The 25,465-nt window shown below is 46.8% G+C and overlaps 1 protein-coding gene across 1 annotated transcript; it reads right to left on the bottom strand.

Moving 5' to 3' along the window:
- Positions 1-25,465, bottom strand: DUSP10 (dual specificity phosphatase 10). Its single transcript, XM_080616290.1, has 5 exons — positions 25,369-25,465; positions 23,180-24,019; positions 4,605-4,982; positions 1,165-1,500; positions 1-1,084 (listed from the first exon to the last, which is right to left on the bottom strand). The coding sequence occupies exons 2-4, from the start codon at positions 23,973-23,975 to the stop codon at positions 1,235-1,237; spliced, it is 1,440 nt and encodes a 479-aa protein (XP_080472416.1). The 5' UTR covers positions 23,976-24,019; positions 25,369-25,465; the 3' UTR covers positions 1-1,084; positions 1,165-1,234.

Below are 25,465 nucleotides of genomic sequence, written 5' to 3'. Positions count from 1 at the left end.
ACAGAAAATTAAGGATGCAGGAGTACAGGAGAAAATAAACAGAATACATTCCATCAGCAGAGGACAGGAACAAAACAGGGAAGAGGAGATGCCAAACAAGAGATGCCAGTTCTGTCAAAGGGAGATGTACACTGCAACAAAAAATACAACAGAACAAAAGTCCATCCCACGGAAAGAAAATGGAAAACCGCTAAAGAAATAAAAAGACACACATTTTCCAAAAGATGTTTTGTTTTATAATCAAATTTTTGGGTTTTTTTACATAGACAACTGAAACACACCAATATTTTGTGCGAAAAATAGTTTTAAATAGACTTTGCTCGTTCTTTGTACATTCTGATATACATATGTAACAAGGTTTATGGCACTGTAACCAGGATCAAAATCATATAAAGGAACGAAGTAATTGCTCTCATTTATCCTTTCCGAACCAAGCCGCTGCCATTGCACTAGTAGACTCCAAAAATTATTAGTAGGCAGCCAACAGTATCTGGTTTGAACACTCAAAACAAACCCCAAATTATTATTGCACAAGAAGCCAGTGAAGGCATATGGCATAGAATGATCAAAGTCCCCTTACTGTTAAAACCTTACACCCCAAAATAGAAAAATAGAACTGGAACATGAAACACGCCAAATAAACTTCTCTTTGTTTTGTCTTTAGGATGAGTCAGGAGTGTGAAAAGTGCCTTGCAGACTTTTGAAGCTGCTCCAATTTCCTTTGCATCAGTGAGCATTTTGCTAGGTTATCTTTAGCAAAGCCTTTGTAGAACGAAGGCCCTTCTGTTTCAGCGAGGGGTTTTATTTCTGCTTTGTTTTGGCTGTTTGTGTTTCGTCTTCAACTTAGGTTTCTTCAGTCTATGAACCTGCACAGACTACTTAGCCATAAACTCTACAAGTAGCTGGAGAGGAGGGAAAAATAAAAAGGGGAGAGGGAAATCCCAGTATTTCTTCTTCATCTTGTTTTGATTTTAAAAAGTACTCCTTTTTGCTCCAAAACCTCCCTGCTCTGGCAGCATCTGGGAAGGAAATCACAACAGCATCCCAAACACGGCAAAGTTCTTGGATCTTTTAAAAACCTTTCCTTAAAAAAAAAAAAAAGGTTTTTATTCACAAAAAGTTTGCCACAAAACCCCCCTTTGAAAGCTAAAAAGAAAAACCCACCTCCCACCCATCACTGCCCCAAATCAGGTGAAGAATAGGTTAAGCCCCTTCCTTGACCGCATCCTCGTCGTCACACCACGGTCTCTACGCCGATCAGCTTTGGTGTGAGGATGCGCGGTGTGACACCGTTGTTTAGGTCTTCTTCAAACTCCAGTAACTGCCCCATAAAGTTAAGGTTTGGGGAAATGATTGGTCGTTTGCCTTTCACAAATTTATAGGCATCTGTCATGGTCATGCGCGTGTGCTTCATTAAGTACGCGATAACAATGGTGGCAGAGCGGGAGACACCGGCCTGGCAGTGGATGAGGAGACCTTTTCCACACTGATGAGCTTCCTCTGGAAATGAGAAAGACAGGAGAAAGTAAGATTTCTGCCAGCTTCTAAGTGAGGAAAAAGCTCAGTGCAATTAAGTGTAACTTAATGTGAAAAGTCCCTGTATTTATTTGATTACAGCACTGTCCCCTTCCCCTCCAGCCCATCTTCCTTTGAGCCTTCAGAGTTATTGCACATGAAACGCTGGAAGTCCTCACGTTCCCTTTTATCTCTTTATTAGTCAAACTGCACATTGAGAGACACTGCTGAGCTGACAGGGAGCATGAGCAGCTCGACATAGGTCAAAGCCTACGATGCGTCAGCTCAGGCTCAATCTCCACCTCTGTCACAATGCCACTGCGTTACTTGGCACTACCTTTTCAAAAACCAGCTATTTTCAGATTCAGTTCCTAACCATACTTGTTTCAAAGCCCTATTGTTCTTTGAGCCTTTTGCAAAGCTGCTCTTGAAGCAGCCTCAGTGGGCCACTCTACTGTGGTGTCTCTGCAAAAGCAGGAGCTGGCTAAACACAATCATGCTATTCACCATGATACATCACTTAGAGGGATGCAGCCTGGGCAGGATAAGGGAGGACAGAGCCCCTGGAACCATGTGCTAAGAGGACACAAGAAGGAGGAGAGTTACTACCACACCATCCTCATCTTCCACAGCTTGCTTTTGGTATCTCCCACAGGAGAGAAAACTTTCAGGATGTGACACTTCAATCTATTTACTTTGTTTTAATCTGCAGGAGAAGCATGAATTTAGTTTGCAAGTTCTGGCATGAACCCAGCCCCACCAAGAGTATGGTTCATCCCAAACCCCACATGTTCAACCTGTATTGGGAAAGCATAAATGAAGCCAACTTCCCTCTAGAGAGTTTTGCCAGTTACTATTTCAGAAAGCTGAAACTCTCTAACGCATTTTGACACACTTTCACAAAGAGTTTTGGATGATTTCACTTCCTATGGCTTTAGTTTGAGTTAAACCTGGGTTTGGTTGTGGCTGTTTCAAGACATATTTAAAGAAACATAGGCCAAGGATGTGCTGTTTAAACATTTCCAAATCTTCTCAAATGCAATTTAAAGCTTACCCTGAGGAAGGGAAAGCTTTGACTAGTTACTTCCCCAGCTGGCTCGATCTGCTATGGAAGAAAACTCTCAATGGAGAAATATTTGTTTATTAAAAACACAGACAGACCCTCAAGCTGTAATTATTAAAATGGAAAGTAAAATGAGTTTTGAAATGCTTTCCAAACCTTTACAGAGCAAAGCTGCTTTCTCTGCCCTTGGTAAGGTCATAAGCCAAACACTATCTTCTAGTGGTTTCAAGAGCTCTAATCCTGCAGTTCATAGGACCCTGAAAGGACCTCAACAGAGCTTTAGAGTTTCTTTATGTAAGCTTAGCCAATTGCATCTCCCCATCTTCTTGAATTCAAAGTTTAAGGTTTTACTGGATTTCTTTACCCAGCTTTTCTTCCCAAAGGATCAAAGTGAGGTTCCCTCTCCCTTGCCCTCAGAGAGGGCGCCTCTTCATCCAAAAAGGGGTGTTCACCTTCCCATGCACATAGCAATCAGCAGTTTGGGGAGCTGATGGCACTGCTGGTAGAGCCAGGGTTGTGTTAGGAACACTAGGAAGATTTGGTTTCATGTAGAGATCCTTTGGTCCTCTACACTGTAGAGGACAAGCACAAGGGCTCCTGGTAGAAGCTCTCAGTGGTAAGACCCAAGCTTTAGTGCTGTACTCCCATCTGAGCTGCAGTGTTAGCAGTGATTTGCCTTGTCACCTTCACTGAAGTAGCAAGGCTACAGGCTGTGTGCACCGGCGCACAATGAGCCCCTGCCAACCCAAACACAGACAGAAATGTGGCAAGCTGTCTGCTTGAGACCAGAGAGCCCATGCCAAGGCATATGGCAGGGGCAGATGGGCTCAGAAGAATATGCTGAGCTTGGACATCCTGCCCTGGGACCTAGTCCCACAGCTGGGGCACAATCCTTGCTGAGCCCAACAGCACAAACAGGTTTGAGTTTCAGGAGCACTGTACCCACATGCTGACCCAAGTGCTATAAACACAGGGCAAGGAGGAAGACAGCTCTGCACCCACTTCAGCATGGGGTCAGCTAAGGACCTAAGCTGTGATACAGCACAGAAACACACTTCCTTAGTTTAGTCCTCCACCATCAAGCCTGAAGCATTGGTAAAGAGATTAGCGAAGCCTCAGCACAAGCAAAGAAAATTACGTACCAGTGCATATATATCTCCCCAGCTCATATATTTCAGAAAACCTCTCAGGACACATACTTGTGCTGGGGAAGCACAAGTGGACATTGATTATACTGCAAAAGCTGTGCCCACAAAGACATATAGAGGGGCAAGGGAAGGTCCCCAGAAGCTTTCAGTATCACGAGCTGATGTCCTCGCTGACCAGCCTTGCTTAAGGAGGCCACCTGGCTTTAGCCTACATGACCAACTAGAGATGAACAAACTCCTAAAGTTGGGGAGGGGTGTGCTGTGTGGATCACAGTGAGGTTCAGAGCAACACGGGTAACGCTGCTGGGTCATTTCTTCAGCAGCTTCCCCACTTTGCTGTGGACTCATGAGTTCTGTGGTGAACTCTCTTACACAGCCTAAAGGGTTTAGGGGTTTATTAATACAAGTTTTCATCACAATCCACTCACACACACACCCTCTGAAGTTATAATGGTAGAACAAGTGAAGTGTGAAAGTTTGTCAGTTTTTTCATGTGATTAAGTTAGGAAAGACTCAGCCACCATTAGGAAGAGTTACTATGAAAAATTGGCTGGAAGCCACTGTTGAAACTAGGAATGCAAAGGAACCAAGAAAAGGAGATGACAAATGTGTCAGTTTTCTGGTGTTTCCTGAATTTGGCAGCCTGGAGGCAGGCATCACTATTGATGATGTACCCCCAGACTACTTAACTGGATATGCCAGAGATGAGAAGAAGGAGAAACACAAGGAGCTGCTCGGCATTTCTGACAACCTAAACAAAAGCAAATCTGGCCTCACAGAGCCTTCAGGGTAGTCAGCAAAGCACGAAATTCACTCTAGATCCTTACAACAGGTAAAAAAAGAAACCACCAAGAGTATTTCCAGTGAAGGGTAATTACCAATGAACTCGAAAGCCTCTTCAAAATACTGCCTGAGATTCTGCTTGTTGCTGTCAGTGGCCGGGAGCCGCTTGTAGTTGAACATGCCTTTCTCGTAGTGGTACAGGGGCAGGTGGGTGGTCACATTGATTACGTAGCCGATGTTCATCCTCTGCATCTTCTCCAAGTCCTGAGCATCGTGCTCGTTTCCGAGGAAGAGGAAGGGCAGGATGGGGGTGAGCTCAGCATTCTCGATGTCTGGCGTGGTGGGGATGGACTGAGGTAGCGTGGGGGGCACGGCAGATGCACCGATCCCGCCTCCTCCCTCCGGGCACTCTTGGAGCTGGAGGGAGTTGTCGCAGAGGTTTTCGTGGTTCTGCCTGAAACTGCTGAGTCCTCCTGGGGAGAGAGACCAAGCACATATGTTGGTTACACACCCGAGGTCAGCGGCACTTTGGAGACACCTTTCTTCAGAGCAAAGGACTGGAGCTGGCACTATTGTCCCTACCACCACTGTCATGGTCACTGCTCAGAGCATGGCTGCCAGCAATAAGGGTGCCATGAATCAATGGCACACATTGTTCTCCCCGCTATGAGGCTGATGATGCCAAGGAAGAGGCAAACACACCTTTGTGCAACATCACACAAGACCTGCGGAATGGTTTAAATTGACAGAGGGGAGATTTAGGTTAAGGACTCTTCATCAGGGACTGTAGTGACAGGACAAGGGGTGATGGGTTTAAACTGAAACAGGGGAAGTTCAGGTTGGATCTAAGGAAGAAGTTCTTTACTGTGAGGGTGGTGAGGCACTGGCACTGGTTGCCCAAAGAAGTGGTGAATGCTCCATCCCTGGCAGTGCTCAAGGCCAGGTTGGACAGAACGTTGGGTGACATGGTCTAGGGTGAGGTGTCCCTGCCTATGGCAGGGGGTTGAAACTTGATGATCTTAAGGTCCTTTCCAACCCAAACCATTCTATGACTCTACGATCAGTGTGCTGAGGCTGCCCCACCTATGAGCCTGTGGGAGAGGCAAGGGGACAGGACAAAAGGCATTTTTCTAAGAAGGAAATAATCAAAACCACAAGCAAACAGGCTAGCATCACACCAAAGCAGCACAATGAGCCAGCTGGGACAGGCTTTTAGCTTTCCCTGTCCATAGCAGACCTGCCTGCCAGGAGCAGCCCTGCAGGGCATTCCCAAAGGGGGTTGGAACTAGATGATCTTAAGGTCCTTTACAACCCAAAACCATTCTATGATTCTATGATAGCTGGGCACAGCTCACACCAGCATCGCTCCAGGGAACAGCAGATAAGTATTTGTGCAGGAGAACAAAAGAAAACCTCTTTTCCTAACCCAACAGCACCTGAGTTGCTCACTTCACATGTGGCAAACAGCTCTCCTTTTTCTGCTCTGGTTGCCTGAAAATATCTAGCAAGAGTTATTTTTAGGACATTAATATGGATTGGGAAATGGATCTGAGCGGGAAGGGAGAAGTCGCTTTACTCTTTTGGCTCGTGCTTCCCTGGCTCTATTGCACATCTTGCTGTCTTTTTTTAAGCAGTATTTCACCCGCCTTCCTTTTGCCAGCTCGGCAAAGCTGGAACACCAGGACCAGACCTTCTTTCTACACCTCATTCTGTGATTACATCAGGCTCCCCACCTGCCCGGTTCCCATAGCGATCGCACAGAGCACACAATGACATCAGCTGGCATGACATCAGCTCTTTGAGCACAAACAATACAAGAAGAACTACTCTGTGTAAGGCCTTTTTGGTAGGAGGAGAGTTCCTGGGAGCCGCTGATGTAATGCTAACAGGTGGCTCCTCCAGCAGAAAAAGGCGGAAAGAGGAGGAATGCAGTGATATATCCAACCCCCCCCCGCCCACAAAAGTGCACGTTTCTGCTGTACCAGGATACTTGGAGTCCTGCACTGCATCAGGATGGGCCAAGTGTTCAGACTGAATTGCACTTTGTTAAGTGCACTTTGTTAAGCCAAAAAAACACAACTCAGGAAGGGGGAGAGCTATGCTGAAGTTACTCGAAAGAGCTACGCTAGCCAAAATAAATGTGAATGTCACCATCCCAATGTTATTTTAAAGTAAATAAATAAAGGGCTATTTGTCTTTTCCAGGCTCTTTCACAGTGATTTAGCAAAGAAGTATTTTAAAACAGAGCAAGGCTTGCTGTCTCAAGGACTCTGACTCAGACACAGCCAAGGGCTTTGATGTCTATGTTTTAGTGCTGCATCTCACTGTGTCCACACACCTGCCCATAAGGTGAGCGTCTCGGTGCTCTGTGCAGTACTCAATGGGCACCAGGCACCCAGGCTAAGTAACAAAACAGCCCCTATAACACTCCTGTTCTTCACATGCTCTTTGTAACTCGCTTTCCCACAAATCCTTGAATTGCCCACAAAATGCAGAGTACTTCCCCCGCCTCAAAAGCATGCTTGTCTTCAGCTGTTCCTGCTGTTTACAAGACACAGAGCAAACAGATCTGCTTTAGAGATCTCTAATCACAAAGTAGTTGTTACAACAGCGGAGCAGGACAGAGAGAAGAGCAAGGATGAGAAACTGAGCTCCACTGCCAACTGCACCAACCATCTTTGATGGGGTCTGAAAAGTCTTCTTAGTCCACTCAAGAAAACAAACAAGCCTATGGTCCCCAAGCTGAAGATGTCTGGAAGTCTCATCCAAACCAACAGCCCCAGCCTAGAGCCTGAGCTACAGACTAAACCTAACCCACATTCCCATCCTTCTGCATGTGCAAGCAATCCATTCAGCTTAAATACTGTGCTTTAAACAACAATCAGAGCATGAGAGGATTCCCAAGAAAACCTCTGAAAAAGAAGTTGCTTTAGTGAAACCAGAGACAATACTCACTTTCCACCACTTCAGCAGGCTTCTAGGAGTAAGTGACCACAGGGGCAGAGGTAGGATCCCACTGGTTCATCACTCAGAGGTGGGCACACTAGTGGTGTAGCAGACACCATCCTGCTTCACCAGCTGCCTTGTAAGACACAACAGAGCTTGGGAGTCCAGATCAAGCTCTTTCCTCACCACCTATGTCCTCCCTTCAGGGCCTCTGCCTGCCCTGTTGGCCAGAAGACACCATTACTCCTGTTACCAACATTTCCTCAGTGTGAGCTTTGGTCCAGTATATGAGAATAGGGAGGAGAGGACTAAAGACCATTACATCGTGCAGAGTCAGTTCAAGCAGTATTTAAAGTACCATACCCAAGCAACTCTCAGCATGTCCTGGGAACAACACATTACTGGGGAGATGATTGCTAACCTGAGCCAGCTCAGACACATAAGAAATGGAGGACTGGACAAGAATACTGGTACCCAGTGAGAGGATGCAGCAATACAGTCACAGGAAGCTGAACTCTAAAGCCAACAGCAGGATCTTAGCTTGGACCTGAACTGCCATAGGAGTCATGCAGATCCCAAACCAGGATCCAGACATCTCGCGAGTGCCATTCCCCTAATCCACTCTCGCCATGCTCACCACACACGATCTTTGCTCCTAGCTGTAAATACAATGTCCAGGGTATTCAAGTGCATCTGTATTCCCTTGTCAAGCACCTCCTATTTCGGCATTTAAAAGTCTTCATGCAGTGGATGAGAGGAGGTGGGAGGGAAGAGGCTGTACTTGGAGAGGAGGCCAACATGTAGCTACTGCAAGCCTGGTCTAAGAGGCAATTCATTGAACTCAACAAGGACCGAAACATCACTGCTATTGACAGCAACCCCAGATCACAAGGAAGCTCAAGACAGACATTGAGTTGCTGGAGTGGGTCCAGAGAAGGGTAACAAAGCTGGTGAAGGGCATGGAGCACAAGTGTGATGAGGAACAGCTGAAGGACCAGGTGGGGACCCTTAGTGACACCGTTTAGTTGCGGACCTGGCAGTGCTGGGGTAGAGGTTGGGCTTAATGATCTTAAAGGTCTTTTCCAACCCAGCTGATTTTATGATGCAGAGACTCCAGTCTGTTGTAACAGAACCTGTTTTGTGGTTGAAGTTGCTCAAGCCTTCAAGAAGCATTACAGGAGGCTGTAACAGGCAGTGTGGAGAAGCACAACCTGGCAAAAGCCTCCAACTTACACAGAAGTAAGCTACGCTTTAAAAGCAGCTTTTCATCTGCTATTTGCATCTACAAGTTTTGAGGTCTTGGACAATCCAAAATCTGCTGTTGCTTGATGTTTTGGCAGGGCAGGATGCAAGCAGAGAGGCAATATAATATATCCACCAGGAAAGACCATTAGCATACATAGCAGTACATTTTGAGCAACAGCCATGAAGCCTAGATTCAGCTCTGTAGCCACCTTCAGTGACAAAACAACAACTAGATAAGCTGCCAATGTCCACTTCTACAGAATGTCACACTTTAAACATACCACACAGCTTTAATAATCAAAAAACAGCAAAAAGGCTGATGGCCAAGCCAGTTTGACACAGCCCACACATGGATGCAGGTTAACATCAAGTGCTTTTGTGCGCACACTGCTGCAAAACAGCTGCTGGGCAGGCTCTCAAGTGGAGGCTGAACCTACTGAAATCCTAACGAAGACGGACATGCAAGGATGCCCAGCACTCTGGGGAACTCAAGGTATTTGCTCCATAAGGAAATGACTCAATGAAGCAGGACACTTCATGTGGCAGATGGCTTTGCCTATGTAGCAAAACACAACAGAAGACCGAGAGCTCTTGCTTGCCACTGATGTGAAACAGATATTTTTGCAGTTATCACTGCATGACATCTTCTAGCATCCTGCCCTGCCAAAACAGCAAGTGACAGCAGACTTTAGGTTGTCCAAGACCTCAAAACTTGTAGGAAGTTTCAAGTCAGCAATGCACATGCTCCAGCTATTCACACTTGTTTGTTCAAGCTCTTTGCAGCCATCTGCCCATAAATATCTCTCTTAATGCTGCTCAAAATCCCCTGCTGAACAGCACCCGGGCAGCAGCTGGGCACAGATCTCCCAGCTCCAAAGCCACTCAGGAACCCAGGGCTCACATCAGCGCTACAAGGCCAGGTGAGCAGATGAACAGGAGCCAAAGCAGCTCTGAACAAATAGAACAAGACAAGCAGCATGGTGCTTGCACAAAAACCATGCCAAACATGGTGTCTGTCATCTGCCATCAGAAAAAGGGCAAACAGGATGCAGAACTGACACAAAAAGTATGGCAGGAACTAGGCAACCAGCTTTTACAAGGGACCATGACCTTGCAATAGAAACAGTCATCTTTGAAGAAAGCAAGAAGAACAAAGCTTACCTACACAGGTATTATACAAGTGGGGCTTTTTTGTTGGTTGGGTTTTTTTGTTGTGATTTTTTCCCTTGTTTTTAATAGAATATTGAGAATTGCAGTACAAGGAGTACAGTACCACCTGCCTCTCCTCTGTATCTTCTTTGGTACCTCTTTCAACCATCACTGCTGCTCTGTGGCGGTGCGACTACAAGCAAATAGGATGTGAGTTTACAGTATGTTTTGGTAGATCTGCAATATGTTTCCTACCTGGAAACAGGCTCTAACCCCACAATAAAGGGAATAAGTGACCTTGTTCCCCTCTGTGAGAGTGCTCTAGAGAGGCAGTTACCATGCAATACCCTCACCATAAAGCAACACCTTTGCATTACCTCATCGGCATGGCCACGCTTTGTTCTGAGCATGGCAGGTACTGGGTGTTCCCACTACAATTGCAAACAGGAACATACTTTTAATACATGACAGGCTGCAGATGTGGGATCCACATTTAGACAGAACACGTGGTCCCGGGAGACAAATAGACCTTTTATACCACTTTCAAAGCTGTCCAGGCGGATTTCTGGATCCACTCATCCTCGATTACAATACCACAAAGCCAGCTGGAAAAAAATAAAACCAACACACACATATGCACATGCGCAGCAAGAGCAGAAATTGCAGGATGCTGTGAAGCATCAGCAGAAGAGATGTTTGGTCTGTAACTTCCCCTTCTCTTGCACTGCTGGGCTCTCACAGGGGGAGCAGCAGAGAATTCAGGATACTGGGGTTCTGGCCACCAAAAGCTTCACTCAGGAAAAGCCAAGGGTTAAAAGACCCATTCAGCATGAACCCTGTCAGTACCAACAGCAAACTGAGCCCCTAAGGCTGTGTTTGAGGGTTTAAGGTCGACACGTTACAGTGAGCATTTGGGGCGCAGGACGGAGTTATCAGACAATTGGTGCATATCTGTTTAAGATGACGCTTTGAATTTGTGCAAGTACAGCCTGTTCCTTAAACCTGTGACCTCATTTATTTACACTACTGCAGAAAAGCACTGCCAGAAGCAACAGCTGATGACAGTCTCATGTATTTTTCCACTAAGACAACAATTAAACTGCTCCTGTGTTATTAATGAACAGATGACTTTGTGTCAAGTTGATTCAAAGTGCAGGATGCCTCGAGATTAAGCAAACGTGACTGCAGCATGTAAAAATAGAGGCTACGTACTGCCCACATGCTTTGCTCACCAAGGTGCTATGCCTTCCCTTAGCCTGGCAGGACAGTCCAGTCCCTGTAGGCACCCTCCTGCTGTGCCATTATCAGTGCCCAGAGGTCCTGCTGCAGGCTGGCACACTGGTGCTGAGCCACCACTGCTTTAATGCCAGCATTTGGGCTGCTCCTGTACTATGGGTGAGGGAAAGTAGAGCCAAGTGAGACGCACTTACCTCTGAGCACCACACCGTGTTTGCTTATCTTTTTTCCTTACTGTCACGTATTCCTCCCCTTTGGCTCGGGCTACAGTCTCCACCGGCTTCAGCAGGTAGGCAGCATTGCTTTCCTTGTGCTGACCTTCAGGCAGCAGGTTTATGGAGGGTGAGGCTGGCTGAGCTTATTTGGAGGCAATGACTTGTCCCCAGGTCACACATCTGCGGTAGGAGTGCTCTCCCATGGAAGGTGAAGTAGTGAGCTCCAGCACAGAGATGCCCTAAGGGGGTCACACATCTGCGGTAGGAGCCTTTCCCATGGAAGGTGAAGCAGTGAGCTCCAGCACAGAGATGCCCTAAGGGACACTGCTCCCCTCCAATATGGGCAGGCTTGAAGCACCACCACTTGCTTCCTTCCACCAAGGGAAAAGAAGCGGTACAGGCTGAAGCAGAATCCACCCAATATACACCAAATCAACTCCCAGAATATGCGGCATCCACCCAGACTACCTCTTCATACCACTGACCAACACAGCCATGTCTGCAGAAGTTTATGGCTCTGCACAACAAACCTTGTATGTCAGCCAAAACCAAATCAAAGACTCACTACCTTATCTCCAACACCAGATAACTTGGAAAGAGTAAAAGCAGGAGAAAAGCACCTAATACTCCCTCTTGAGCAGGGGTAGGACTACTGGGTACTAGGCAGGGAGGGCATGGAGGCAGTGGGGCTGTACCCACAGAGCACAAGAGACAAGACCACCTTTCAGTGAAGCACCTTCCCACTGCTGTTGCTGGCACCATCTTAGGACGGTTCACAGCACACACTGAGGATCATCCTCTGTTCATCCTGAGGTACCGAAAGAAGAGATTCTCAAATTCCCTGAACAACCCAAGACAGCTTCTTTCCTTGTTCAAGCAGGGCTTTGCTTCCCACACCTCTTCTAAAGCAATGGGGCTAATCCAACCAGCTCGCTGTAGGAGTGCTCCTGTTCTCCAAGGCAGATGTCCTCCTCACCACAGCTGCTGCTGAGCAGCGCTCAGGGCTTGCCCACACTGCCGTAGGAAGCCCTGCATGGTTGAAAATATTGTATTTGGCCCATACAACAGGAAGCTGAGCAGAGAAGGGCAACTTCCTTCTGTCAATAGAGGTGGGGACCTACCGAGCAACACTCACCCAGGTGACATCAGGAGTTGCTCCTTTGATTTCAAGGAAATCGTGGTTTGGTGGGTTCTGTTTGCTTGGGATTTTTAGAACACTGGAAGGAGATTTTTGAGAGGTTAAGCCCATAGCAGAAGGAAGCCCATCCTCTGCAGTACAAGGAGACCACAGTGACACCAGGACTGTTTTACACATTACCATTCCCGCTGCTAAAGAAAGGGGGCAGAAGGAGGAAGGAACAAAAAAAGTCCATCCTTCTACAACATAAGCCTCCACATTTTCTCCAACAACCCACATTACCCCCATTTCCCACAATCAAAGGCATAACTGGAAGTTTTTCTACTTCTATTGCTGCTAGCAAGTAAAACAGATCTGACTTCCTGGTTCTATGAGCGTATTCTTCACCTGTCTGCCGGAGGTTTAAAAGACCCTGCACAGGGTTTCCTTCCCTGTTGCCCACGCAGCATTCAGCATCAGCCTTGCCACAAAAGATTAAGCTTTAAACAAACATAAAGAAGTAAAAGTAAACATAGCTCACAAAGAACAGCTTCTACCTCGACACGCTCAATCTAATCTAGGCTCTCCCCCTAATCAAGCTGCCAACGGCACTTCAAAACCAGGCAAAACCCTGCATTCTACAGAACGTGCAAGGTCAGGTTTTTTTCCATGTGGGAACTATCCCGAGAGCTTGGTTTGTACACAGATTCTGGCCTAGAGGAGTTACAAGCACATCCTTGACACAGCTGCTTTGAGGTCCCTGCAGAAGTCAAGAGTGTGAGGCTGGATAAAGAGGCAACGTTTCCCCTCAGCACTGAGGCATGTGTCCATGCATTTGCATGCTGTTTCTAATGCCATCTCACTAGTGCTCACACCCCTTGTCACAGAACATCCTCTCCCATTGTCCTTTACAGCCCCTTCCCCTGCCAGGCTCTGCCACAGATGCTGGCTCTACACCAGCTCTCAACCCTTCGCTCTTCTTCCTCAGAGGACCACTACATCATCCAAGTTAGTTCCAATTAGAAACAAACAATAATTACTTTTTTCCAAATCTCCCACTAAGGAACACTTCCTGAGATGTATTTATGGAATCATAGAATAGTTAGGGTTGGAAAGGACCTTAAAATCATCTAGTTCCAACCCCCCTGCCATGGGCAGGGACACCCCACACTAAACCATATCACCCAAGGCCTCATCCAACCTGGCCTTGAACACCACCAAGGATGAAGCATTCACAACCTCCCTGGGCAACCCATTCCAGTGCCTCACCACCCTCTCAGTAAAGGATTTCTTCCTTATATCCAATCTAAACTTCCCCTGTTTAAGTTTGAACCCGTTACCCTTTGTCCTGTCACTACAGTCCCTGATGAAGAGTCCATCCCCAGCATCCTTGTAGGCCCCCTTCAGATACTGGAAGGCTGCTATGAGGTCTCCACGCAGCCTTCTCTTCTCCAGGCTGAACAGCCCCAACTTTCTCAGCCTGTCTCCATACCGGAGGTGCTCCAGTCCCCTGATCATCCTCGTGGCCTTCCTCTGGACTTGCTCCAACAGCTCCATGTCCTTTTTATGTTGAGGACACCAGAACTGCACACAATGCTCCAAGTGAGGTCTCACGAGAGCAGAGTAGAGGGGCAGCATCACCTCCTTCGACCTGCTGGTCACGCTTGCCTTAAACTTAAGTTTTTCCTCAGATCCTAAGTTTTGGACCCATACGAATCACATACATCCCTTCCCTAGTTTGCTCACCAGTTTTCCCAAGAGATGCCACCACCTTCTGGACTACTCACCAGCCTGTCCAGAAGCTGCTGTGAATACTTCTGGACCACATCTGTGAGTTCAAGACAGTGGTTCTATCCTGTAACTGGAAATTCCCCTATGCTGAGTCTGCCCATTTGAAAGGAAAGGAAAAATAACACCAAAAATATATTCACAGGAAAATAAAGCACATGTTAGCCTCCTTCAGAGTGCTGCGTTATCACTGGGGAGCAAGTCAGGAAGGTCAAAGGAGAAGGCCCACTCTCAATTTTGGTACAAGGATTAAGCTATACAAGAATGTAATTAGGAACACGACAACAAACCCCACATCCCAAACACACTATGGTGACAATTCTGCAGCCACAGACGACGACTGGACTTGCCTTCCCTGGAGGGCAAGCGTTTATAGCAGAAACTCAAAATTAGACACGTTACAACTTCTCATAGCAAAAGTATGCATTCCCATGGGGATGTAGGCTAACATGAAGTCCAATTAAATAATCACTGGAAATGTCAGCATAAACCCTGAAGGAATACATACTTCTACTGTGAAACGCTCCCACTGGAAATCATATTAACAAAAAGGTCATCAAGAAATGCTACAGCTACGTACAAAGCAGCAGGGGAAGCGAGGGGGGAGGGGACAGAACTATTTTAATGATATAAAGATCCCACAGATGGTCGTACATTGACAGAGAGCTACAGGTCTGCTTTCAGACAGGGGCAGAGCAGACCAGATCTGCCCAAGACACCAGTTTTGTTTTGTTTTTAAATCTATTCCCAGTTCTCTCCCTGCCCATCACCATGTGCATCCCTCAAGCAACCAATGCGGTGCAAAGGGCTTTGGCTCAGCACATCCAAGGAGGGAGGATGGTCCCAGTAGCGTGTCAGACATGTGTAATCCTGGATGTGTAGGAGTGGACGTTTCTGTTTAATTCACGTGTTTCAGAGAACACTGACATTTTCATGGCTCAGCCATCCATTTATTCACTTTACCCTTTTAAGGGCAACCTCTTCAGGACACATTACCATTGTTTCTGACAACAAAGAGCAGGCTGCTTTGCTTCTCCTGAGGATGAACACAGGCTCTTTCCTTGTCTAAACTGCTGCCCCTCCACATGAGAAACATCAGCAACATTTGCATTAATATGAAAGGAAAACAGGGTGCTGATATACCACACCAGCGTTTGGGAGTGCCATCCATTCCTGAGGGATCTAAGCTTTTTAAAATGAAAAGTTCCTATCTTTTTGCCTAGAAATAATAATAGTATCTGGCTCTGATTTGACCCTTTCCAGCAAGGTATTTCAGAGTACATGAAGAAAACCCAGAGAAAATAAAGGGCGCTGTCTTGCCATAGCAGCAAATTACTGGAACTACCATGGTGCCAGCCAATCCCCACTCTGACAGACTTTAGGGCCAACCATGGCAGAACTTAAATCCCAAACCTAATGGTCAGGGAGGTGAGACCCTAAAAATCCCACAGGGCAAGAGAAAGTTGACCCAGTTTGCACCCACATACTCCAGAGTCAAGTGAAGAAGAAAGAGCCACATTTACAGAATCCAGAGCTAAATAACAATCAAACAAGTAATCTGTTCAGCCAGACTAAAAGCAGTCCAGGTCTCCTTGCCTCCACAGGCGAGTTAACACCAACATTTCCCAGTAAGCATAAACACCGTGTTATCCTTCAACAGCAATGCCATGCTGCCTTGCAGGACTAACACACACACTTATGCACCTAAGATTAACCTCATGTTAAACGATCACATTAAATGGTTTTGTACTTAAAATATGCCAGCAAATTCTAAGTGGCAGCAAAAGGTTTGGTTTTAGTTACCACCCCCATTATTTTAGCAAAGACCAAGCAGAATTAGAGCCCATCACCAACACAGTATATGTTAACTGCTCTAACAACAGCTTTTCCTTTAAAACATTATTGGTCAACTGCTTACATAAGGCTTAATATCACACTTTGGCATAAGAAACTGAAGAAAACCAATTCAACTGCTATGACAGAAGCTTGCAAGTTATCTTCTAGTTCCCAAATCTCTTTAAGCCATTGTCAAAAAATATATATGTATGATAATTTATGTGTGTACAAGGAGTAACATTTGTTCTTTCTATTACCTTTAGCTAGAAGCAGTTCTCTGTTGCAGTGAGTCAAGTGGGAATTAACCCAGGCATGCTGTACACTTTTTAAAGCTAGATCATAGTAAGAGTTGCAGCCAACATGTTCACATCACTTTATTATTATTCTCTGAATTTATGTTTCCCAATTTCCTTCTTCAAATCCATCATCTTGGAAGCACAGTGATGCACATGTACGAAGTAGCACAGAATCATAGTATGGGTTAGAAGGGACCTTCATGACAACAGGGACTAAGTGGTACCAAAACCTACAAGGTCCCAGTTGCTCTCCCCAGACTTGCTGGCTCAGGTCTCTCTGCACACACTTACCCTTTGGGACATGCTCTATGGGGCACCTCTAAAAACAACTGCCAGGAGATCTTAAACATGTGCCCCTTCTAGACCTTGGTCTCTTCACTGGCAGTAGAGCTTTCCTTCAGAACAGAGATAACCTGCTCACCCAAGAAGAGAAAGATATGAAAATAAACCTTGAAAGAACAAAAACCACCTAGAGGCAAAAATCAGAGCCTGCAGTTTATCACTGTAACAAAAAGGGAAGAGAAAGGAGCCCTCCTAAGTCTTTCTTCCACTTTCTGCAACAGGCAGTTGTGTTGTTCCCAGGGAACACTGTGATGGTGGATGAACCTGGGTCAACCACACTTCACACTCATGGCAACAAGAGAGATAAGCTCAGTGTAACAAACAGTGCAAAGGACAGAAAAAGAAAACCCAGACAGATTAAAATAACTTACCCATGGCCTCACAGCAAGTCTGCTGTGCATGCTGTCACAGAGCAGGAGAATAACCACTACATAGCCTTGGAAGGAGCTCCCCTGGCCCCAAGACTGTCCTGCTATCTAGGCACAGTTATCACTCTAGCCGGATTACCCCCTTTCTCCACCACACGGGAGACATGCTTACTTCTCCCATCTCCCCCTCTTCTCCTTCAAGACCTAAAATGCTGCTGTACAGTTCCAGAACCACCTTCTGGAGGGACACATGCTCCTGGGGAACCAACAACTCTCAGAGCAGGGGAGGACACATCAAAACCAACTTCCAGTGGGCAGAGATGCTTCAGGACAGGAGGATGCCTTAATCACAGACAGTAACTGAAGCAAAGAGCTTCCTCTAGCAAAAAGTCGCAAGGCAGTAGGGGAAAAAGCAACTACAAAGCCCCAGCTTAACAAACACCTTGGTGATAACAAGAACATCAACAAGAGTTTAAGTTTTACAGTACAGAGGTGTTTAAAAAGTGCTGAAGACAGATCCAGGTGAGCACCTAGAAACAAAACTCCAGCCCAACAACTGCTCATGACAGTTCAGCCTTGTGATTGCTGTAACCAGTGCTCTCCCAGGCCCACCAGACTTCCCAGCAAGGCTAAGGACCCCACATAATCTTATCTCATATGCAAAGGGGTGATGCATTAGCTCATCTTCATGGATTCCCATAGTCTATTTCTTTAAACAGTGTGACTTCCATCACCCGCAAGCCTATACTGAATATCTGAGACATATTTCCCTCCTGGTTAGCTGCTAAACATGCAAAACAGACTGATGCTAAAACTGTGTACATGCTGCCCTTATTTATGGCATTTCTTCACTTCAGAGTTGCTTGAATAAATAAAACCCTAATTATAATGTGGCTTTTCACACAGTAAACTGTCATAGCCAGAGACAAGTGGCTGATCCCCACTTCAAATGCATCGTAAAGCCAAAGTAATCTCACTACAAACTTTTGTGCTCCTAAGCAAAGTAAGAACATCGGCTGCTGCTTTGGAAGGCAAACAACCCACATGTATGTCTAGACAAAAAGGTCCATCTGTATTAGCTAACACCCAGCTTCCACTCAAACCTCAAATACAGCTTTCTCTACCACCCTGAGCCTCCCAAAAAGGCTGTGCTCACCTTAAGAATAAAAAGCCAGAAGACACACCAGCAAGCAACTCCATAAAGATCTTACTAGCAAAGAGTGTCTCACCTCCAGCAGGCATGGACGTGAGGCATCCAGCTAATTAAAATCCCAACATCTACCTACCAGGAAAATTGCAGGGAATGTCCCTCCAATTTAAACAGAACTGGAGCCAGATTTTTCTTTACAAGCCTCAGAGAGATTTGCTTAATGTAACAGTTTGCTTCTTGACTCTTCTGTGTGATTTCCAAGGGTATGAGAAGCTGAAGAGCTTAAAAAAAACCAACAACCAAACACCAAAACAAATCTCCTTCCTGTTCCTTTTTTTTCCAAGGCAGTGTCATTGCTCTCTTCCCCCCAAGGACAGTTAAAATGTGACAGGCACTCTGCAAGCCAGCACTCCCAACTCCCAGATGCCATCATCTGGGAGGCAATGCTACATTTGCCATTCTATTACTGTTGAATAGGCAGAGTTTAGAGGTACACTCCTGTACAGAAGCATCCCTTCAAAATACAGAAAAGCCTGTGGTCTACAATCCCAGTATTGCTTCAGTGTATCTATATGCAAAAGGTGCAGACATACACAACTGATTTTCAAGTGTTACAACCAATGCAACTGTTTATTCCAATGGAGAAAGATACTTTTCTAAGCTCTAGCAACTAGAGCCTGAAAGTGAAGGTGAAATCTCAGCCTTAATAAAGCCAGCAAAAGCATTTTTTCCCCCAGTGACTGATGGGGCCAGATTTCCTCTGCAGCGCAGGGGGAACACACTTCAGTTTGAAGCACACTGGACGCTTCGCACACATTACTTAACACTTAAAAATACACACTTCCCTATTAGAACCATGACCTAATAATTATTCAGTGGAGATCTCTGGTGGAAATAGGCACCAGGCACGTGTTTCGTTGGTCAGCTGGATTTGTTGACCATTGCGTCAAGTTCTAGTCTCCAATACACTTGTGCACTGTCATCCAGTTAGGGCTTAAAGTAACACCAACACTGCTAAGTTACATAATTACAATCATAATTAATGACTGTCTTTGCAACAGATTATAACCAGGTCAGGTACTCCAGAAGGCAGTATTTTGCATGAACATGGGACAACATAAGCCAGGTACTTATTCCTTTTACAGCTGTCTCAATCTCTTTATAGTTGTTCCAACTTGTGATATGCGACTTTGGTGTGGTAAGAGATCTGAAGCTATTCTTAGACTGTGGCAGAAAGCATGAAGTGGTTTGCTGGCAGGTCTTACACTCCCTGCTGTAATGAGAGCAAGTCACTTCATTTATTTCCCTGTTAGATGAGCTATGAGAAGACTGAAAGCCAGAGCATAAATAAGCTCCTGAGACCAGGAACAAGACCAGAGAAGCAACCAGTTGTTATCACCATCAGCTGGCTGCTCCCTACCCCCCTGCAGCAGTCTAGCCATTGGTTTAAAACACATGGCAGGGGGGAAATGGATTATTTGCCTAATTGCAATTTGCACCTCTGCTTTTGAATTTGCTGTTTCCCTGCAGTCAAACACAGAAGCCTTTAAAAACTAACCACAAGAATTCAGCAGGTTCATAAGGCTCCTGCTGATGGGGCTCGGAGGCAGAGGAGGAAGGGCAGGATGAAGACAATACCACTAGACACCAGCCAGGGAGACAAAGGCAAATCCTCTCGTGTTAAAAGCTGTTGAAATGCATGGGCACAGATGCTTCAGTTTTTCATTTTTGTTTCATTTGCAGATTCTATTTAACTTGGAAAACAGAGATGCTCAACTCCAAACCTACGCATTTCATTCTAGGAAAAATACTACTTTTCATCTGAATGCAAATGAATTTCTCACTTCCTACTTTTAAATCCAATGGCAAACTTCAGTACACAAACCCCCAAAGCTCCAGCTCACTTCTGCTATGAGCTAGGGTGCTCAGGGAAGGCAGAGACTCCTCACTATTGGGTTTGCAGGAAGTAAACGGACACAACCCCACCGAGGAGAGCCGGGGCTGCATCGCCATGCTCTGCCTCCCGAAATTCAGCAACAGCTTTGCTATTAGCCTCTGGCAGAAGGGATGCTGGGCTCACATCACTGGTTTTTTTCTCCTCTCCTTCCCTAAAAAAGAAAAAGCACCCACAAAAGGGAGGCCTTTTAAGTTTCATGCAATACCATGGCCTTGTATGAAGGTGTGTGGGTATGGGGGAAGACTTGACTTCTTGTTTTGTATACAAACAGACTGAGGAGCAGAAGCTTCAGCCTTGACAGCTTAGCCTGCTGCAGCCCATTTAGCAGCACTGTGAAATAGTTGTTTGTTTCTTTGTGTATTTAAATAGGGGGTTTATGCTTGCCTCAAGTGCTATTGGCTGTGAACAAAGAAATGAGCAAATCTTTGCTTCTAAGGAGCTTAAATCAGAATTATGGAAATGTTTTATTTATGACAAAAAAAGCACTCCATGATAAAGGAAATAGCAGAGACACACACAGAATAGGAAGGGAGGAACACAGGCCTTAAAATACCCCCATACCACAGCATACATAAAACCCCAACGCTCTCTTTTCACAGTGCTAGTTTATATGCTGGTCTACTACATTAAAAATAAATCAGGCCACCTCCTTTTAACTTGAGCCTAATAAGGTGCCCCATACATACATTTATCTATAGATCACAGCCTGGCCTTTGGAAGCAGCACAGGGTTTCTCTGCTGCTTAAAAAGACTCAGGCACCCAAACCCAAAATGCACATGGGGCCACATCGCTCCCCTCCGCATGCTGTAACTCAACCCTTGGCTTTGTTGATCAGATTCACCCCAAACGGCAACGGGGCTGACAGGCAGCACCAAACATGGAGAAGGTGGCACCAGATCAGGGGGACATAAACTTGGACAGGCAGGCTAGCAACCAGTGTTTGCAAACACAACACGGGGGGGATCAGATGGGCTGGCAATAAATTAGGACCAGATTGCAGCGAGTGAGAGAAAGCACTGGAAATAACAGACAGAGGCAAAGAGGGCTCCCCAGCTATCCCCCGCTTCATTTCGGAGCCTGAACTGAGGCGTGTGCTGAAACATGATGGAAAAAAACCCTATCTGACAAGTGAAACCAAAAAATGAGCACTTCCAGCACTGCTCCTCTGCTTGGAAACTTCACCACAGCCTTCCTAAGTGCTGCTCTGTACTGCGCTCACTTCCATCCAACCTCAGAGTGAGCCCCGCTCCAAAAGAGGGGAGGAGGGTTAAGGTGATGAGGATGCTATTCACTCCATGCTTCCAGAGGTGAAGCCTGCTCTGGCCCAGCCAAGAACTACATCCAAAAAGCAAAGGATTTGGTTGTATTCTCATCTGTATCTGTCAGCAGAATGGTTTGGGGAAGGGATTCCTGCTAAGCAGGTCTTTGAGGCAGATCCTAACATTTCTCAGGGTTGAAAACCAAAAATGGCTCAAGCAATCCCGCAAGGACTCAGTTAAACCCAATGCTGGGTGGTGGGAGAAGGATCTGCCCACAGCCTACCTACAGGCCCAACAGCTTGGTGGTGCCCAACTATAGCTCTATCTCAGCCAGGATCTTACTTTAGGAAATAACTGAGTTTGAGGTCTACACAAGTTCCAGTGTTTTCAGAGAAACACAGAGGCAAAACACCTTCAGAAACTCACTTGTCTAAGGACAGGAAGGTTCACAGACTACAACCATACACCTGGTGGCAAAGGCTGTTATGATAATCACCAGAAATGCAGGACTTCAGCGGTCACCTCACTCTGCAAAGCACCTCCTCTCCCTCTTTTATGGATGAAGGGCACCATCATGACCTGAAAGACTCAATAAGAGCATACTGGGAACCTGTAACAAGTATCAAAGCAAGCCCAGAATGAAAATATACTTACTGGGAGCAAAGACAAAGCTCAGTGTAATTTTAAGCTTCCACAAGATACATACACAGAGTATCATCTCACAGGACCCTTCACGCCTATAAAGCTATGAGGAAAGGGGATAAACTATCAGCCTCATCCATTCTCCTACCACCTTGTGCGGGCTGGAACAGAAAAACTGAGTGAATTAAATACAGTAAGAGCTAATCAACAAATCACAGAATCACAGATTGGTTTGGGTGGGAAGGGACCTTAACCTGCCATAGGTCCCCAGTGCCACAGCCAGCCTCTGCCAACCATGCATGCCTCTGAACGGCATAAATAGCCAGGGGAAAGGAGATTCAATCTAGAGGGCAGCATTGTTATAAATAGGAGCAACAGAATAACGTGAAGAAAGGAAAGTGTCTGTGGATGCTGCCTTAATGGGCTTGTTTCCCCCAAAGCATTAAGGGATAGACCAAACACCACATTAAAACAGGAGCCTTTACAGGAAAACCATATACATACATATACATGTAAACACAACACTTTCAGATCACTTTTCAGATGAATTATCTCCCTCTGTCCATTTTTCTGACCCCATACCACCAAAACAAGGCTTGAGTATTCCCCAAGTTTTGCTGACTGGTCCATGATGCAATGCCTCAGACCAAGTGGCCTCCTGACTCCTTCCTCCTCCCTTCTACTCTCCCACTGTCCATCTCCAGCACCTATGAGTCCACTTTTATATGGACTAAAATAAGACTGCTAAGTAAAGGTCAGTCTGACAAGCTAAAAGAGAAATATACCCTCCTGGACCTCTGCCCCTTGGGTTATAAATACTCGGAGCAAACACGGGGGGGAAATTCTTTGTCTGCACAGACAGACACCAGGAAGCACGTTTCCTCCTCCTTCCAGTTCCCACCCCCTCTGCTACTCAAGGACAACAGAGAAAATCAAGCATCTCCCTGCTACTGGCTCCATGATTTATCCATGGAAAGCATTTGCTTTGCCACTGGTGGCTCGAGGCATGCAGGCCTTTCTAGAGGTAAACACAAGCTTTCAAAGCTCAACCATCAGCAAGGCTGACACCAGAGGACACGCACTGCAAAGGGAACCACTACAAGTGGGCAAGGAGGAAGATTACCTTTTAGGACTAGGGGTTCCTTGCCTTCTCGCTTGAGTGACTCCAGCACTATGTGGAGTGGCTGGGAAGGCATTACTCTGCTTGGCTCATTGGTATTCTCATCATAGACTATGATTTCTTTGGAAAAGATCCTCTTGAAGGAGTCCTTGCCTTCCCGGCAGGAGATCAAGTCCAAGACAGTGATCTTGCCCTGCTGAAGCCTTCTCCGGCTGATCTTGTCAGAACAGTTAATATGGACAGCCCCTTGAATGTGGCTCTTATTATACTCCATGAACGGCCTGCAGTCAATGATGACAGGCCCTTGGCTCTGCTGGTGGCTCTTGCTGCATTTGGTCATCTTCTTCGCCAGGTCGTTGGGGTAAATGATTTTGATGCTAGCGAGTTGCTTGGTGGAGCCCGAGACCGGGCTCCCCACGCTGCCCAGCGGGCTCAAGCTGCCGGCGTTCTCATTGCTGTTGACCATTTGGTTGGCAGGGCAGGCAGTGGAGGCTCCGGTGCTGCTGGTGCTCGCTTGAGTTTGGGCCTGAGTGTCCTTGTCGTACGTTGCCACAGTGCAGCAGCTGGCACTGCTGCATCCACAACTCAGGGAGCGTGCAGAGCCGTTGGATGAGGGCATATACGTGAGATTAGCAGTCTTTAGGGACACGACAGCTGTGCCAAGCAGACTGGAGTGGCTCTCACTGGCAGAAGAGGCAGATTCAAGATAGCTAGAGTCTAAACAAAGGTTGAGATCCTGAGGTCTCACTGGCCTCGAAAGTGCCACTACTACCCTGTCGTCTAAAGGAGATGGAGGCATGAGGAGGCTGAGCACTAGCAAGTTAAGAAGAACTCAAGATCACCCTGCAAAAGAGAAAAGGGACAGGGAACAGGAAGAAGAAAAAGGTGATGAAAACAGATCATGAAATCACATAAGCCCTCAGATACAGCAACTTACTTTACCAACACCCCTCATCCACAGGTAACAATAGACCAACCCCTCTAACAGTTACCAGCTCACTGCAGTTGCTAAAACCTACAGCAAATACTTGAGCTATCTGCATGTGTGCACATGGCATGCAGAATACACACTCCTAAGCCTGGGCTGTGCAGCTACACCCAGGAGGAGGCATTTGTCTACATGCAGATGGTGCTGAGCTATTCTAAAACCCCGGGCTGCAAGCGGGGCATGCAACTGATAATGACAGAGAGGCACGTTCTCTTGTTCCCCTGCTTGCTGCAAGAGAAGCAACCACAGGGCTGACTCTACAACTGGGAGAAACGCTGAGGAGCTGAATGTGTCAGTGGCGATATGGAACTTTTCCCCCGAGCTGGAATAAAATTAGCTGGTGAATAAGTTGTCTGAGTCGGTTACAAACTTGCAAACATAGAGCTAAACAAAAATACACCCAAGAGAAAACGGGAAATTTAGGTTCTGGAGCTCTTTACAGAAAGTAAAGCTTCCATCCTCCTGTTAGAGGTTAATCCAGCCCCAGTTAAGCCCCCAGCTCCAGCAAGGCTGTTCTCCATCAGTCCCAAAGAAACTCATTCCCTCCTCCCCAGCACATCTCACAGCTTCTAGAAAGCTGGGTCCCCTGCGCTCCAGCAAGGTCGCAGCCTGCCCAACCTTTAGTAAGAGACAGCACACGGGATTAAAAGCCCCTTTTCCACTCGGGCAGGAAGCAGGACGACAAGAGCCACACAACCCAAGAAAGCCCAAGCACTGTCTCCCCTTCCCCGGCAACTTTCGGAGCAGCGGCGGCTCCCGCTGGAAAACACATCCCAGCACCAACTTCCCGAACTCCGCCAAACCCCGAAGAGCGGGCGGACACTGGCCTGCTCCCCATCCAGCCCCGCTGATACGGGGCACGGAGATACCCCATCCCTCCCAGCAACACCCCGTAGCGGGGCGGCTCCGAAGCAACCTCCGCTCAAGGGGCAACAAGAAACGCCGCGACCGGCGGGTTGCGGAGCTTCGAGAGGCCGAGCGGGGAGGTTTCCCATCCCGTTTTCCCTTCGCTCTTGCCGCTGCTTAGAAAACAGATGAACACACACCAGGAGCGCCTCTGCAACTAACACAACTGAACAAGCGAGGGACACATCCCGGCTCCGTTACCGGGCGGAGAGACCCGACGAGCAGCCCACGCTGAAACCCAAGTTTCACGCCGGGGCCGCTGGTCCCCGCCGCTCCGCTCGTCCTCTGCCGCACTCACCGGCGGGGCGCGCTGGGGCCCGGTCCGTCGCGGCTGTGGCTGTGGTGGCTGCCGCCGGTGCTGCGCCTCCCGCCCGCCGCCCCGCACCGCCCGCACC

The sequence above is a fragment of the Psittacula echo genome (assembly GCF_963264785.1).
Source record: "Psittacula echo genome assembly, chromosome: 4".
Lineage (NCBI taxonomy): Eukaryota > Metazoa > Chordata > Aves > Psittaciformes > Psittacidae > Psittacula > Psittacula echo.
The sequence above is the reverse complement of the archived record's forward strand: the minus strand, read 5'-3'. Positions and strand labels throughout refer to the sequence as shown.

Excerpts from the sequence above, each read along its gene's own strand:
- DUSP10 (XM_080616290.1), bottom strand. The coding sequence starts at position 23,975 with ATGCCTCCATCTCCTTTAGACGACAGGGTAGTAGTGGCACTTTCGAGG. Across the intron at positions 4,983-23,179 it reads GGAACCCCTAGTCCTAAAAG|GAGGACTCAGCAGTTTCAGG; the intron begins GTAATCTTCCTC and ends CTCTCTCCCCAG. Across the intron at positions 1,501-4,604 it reads AGAGGCTTTCGAGTTCATTG|AGGAAGCTCATCAGTGTGGA; the intron begins GTAATTACCCTT and ends TCTCATTTCCAG.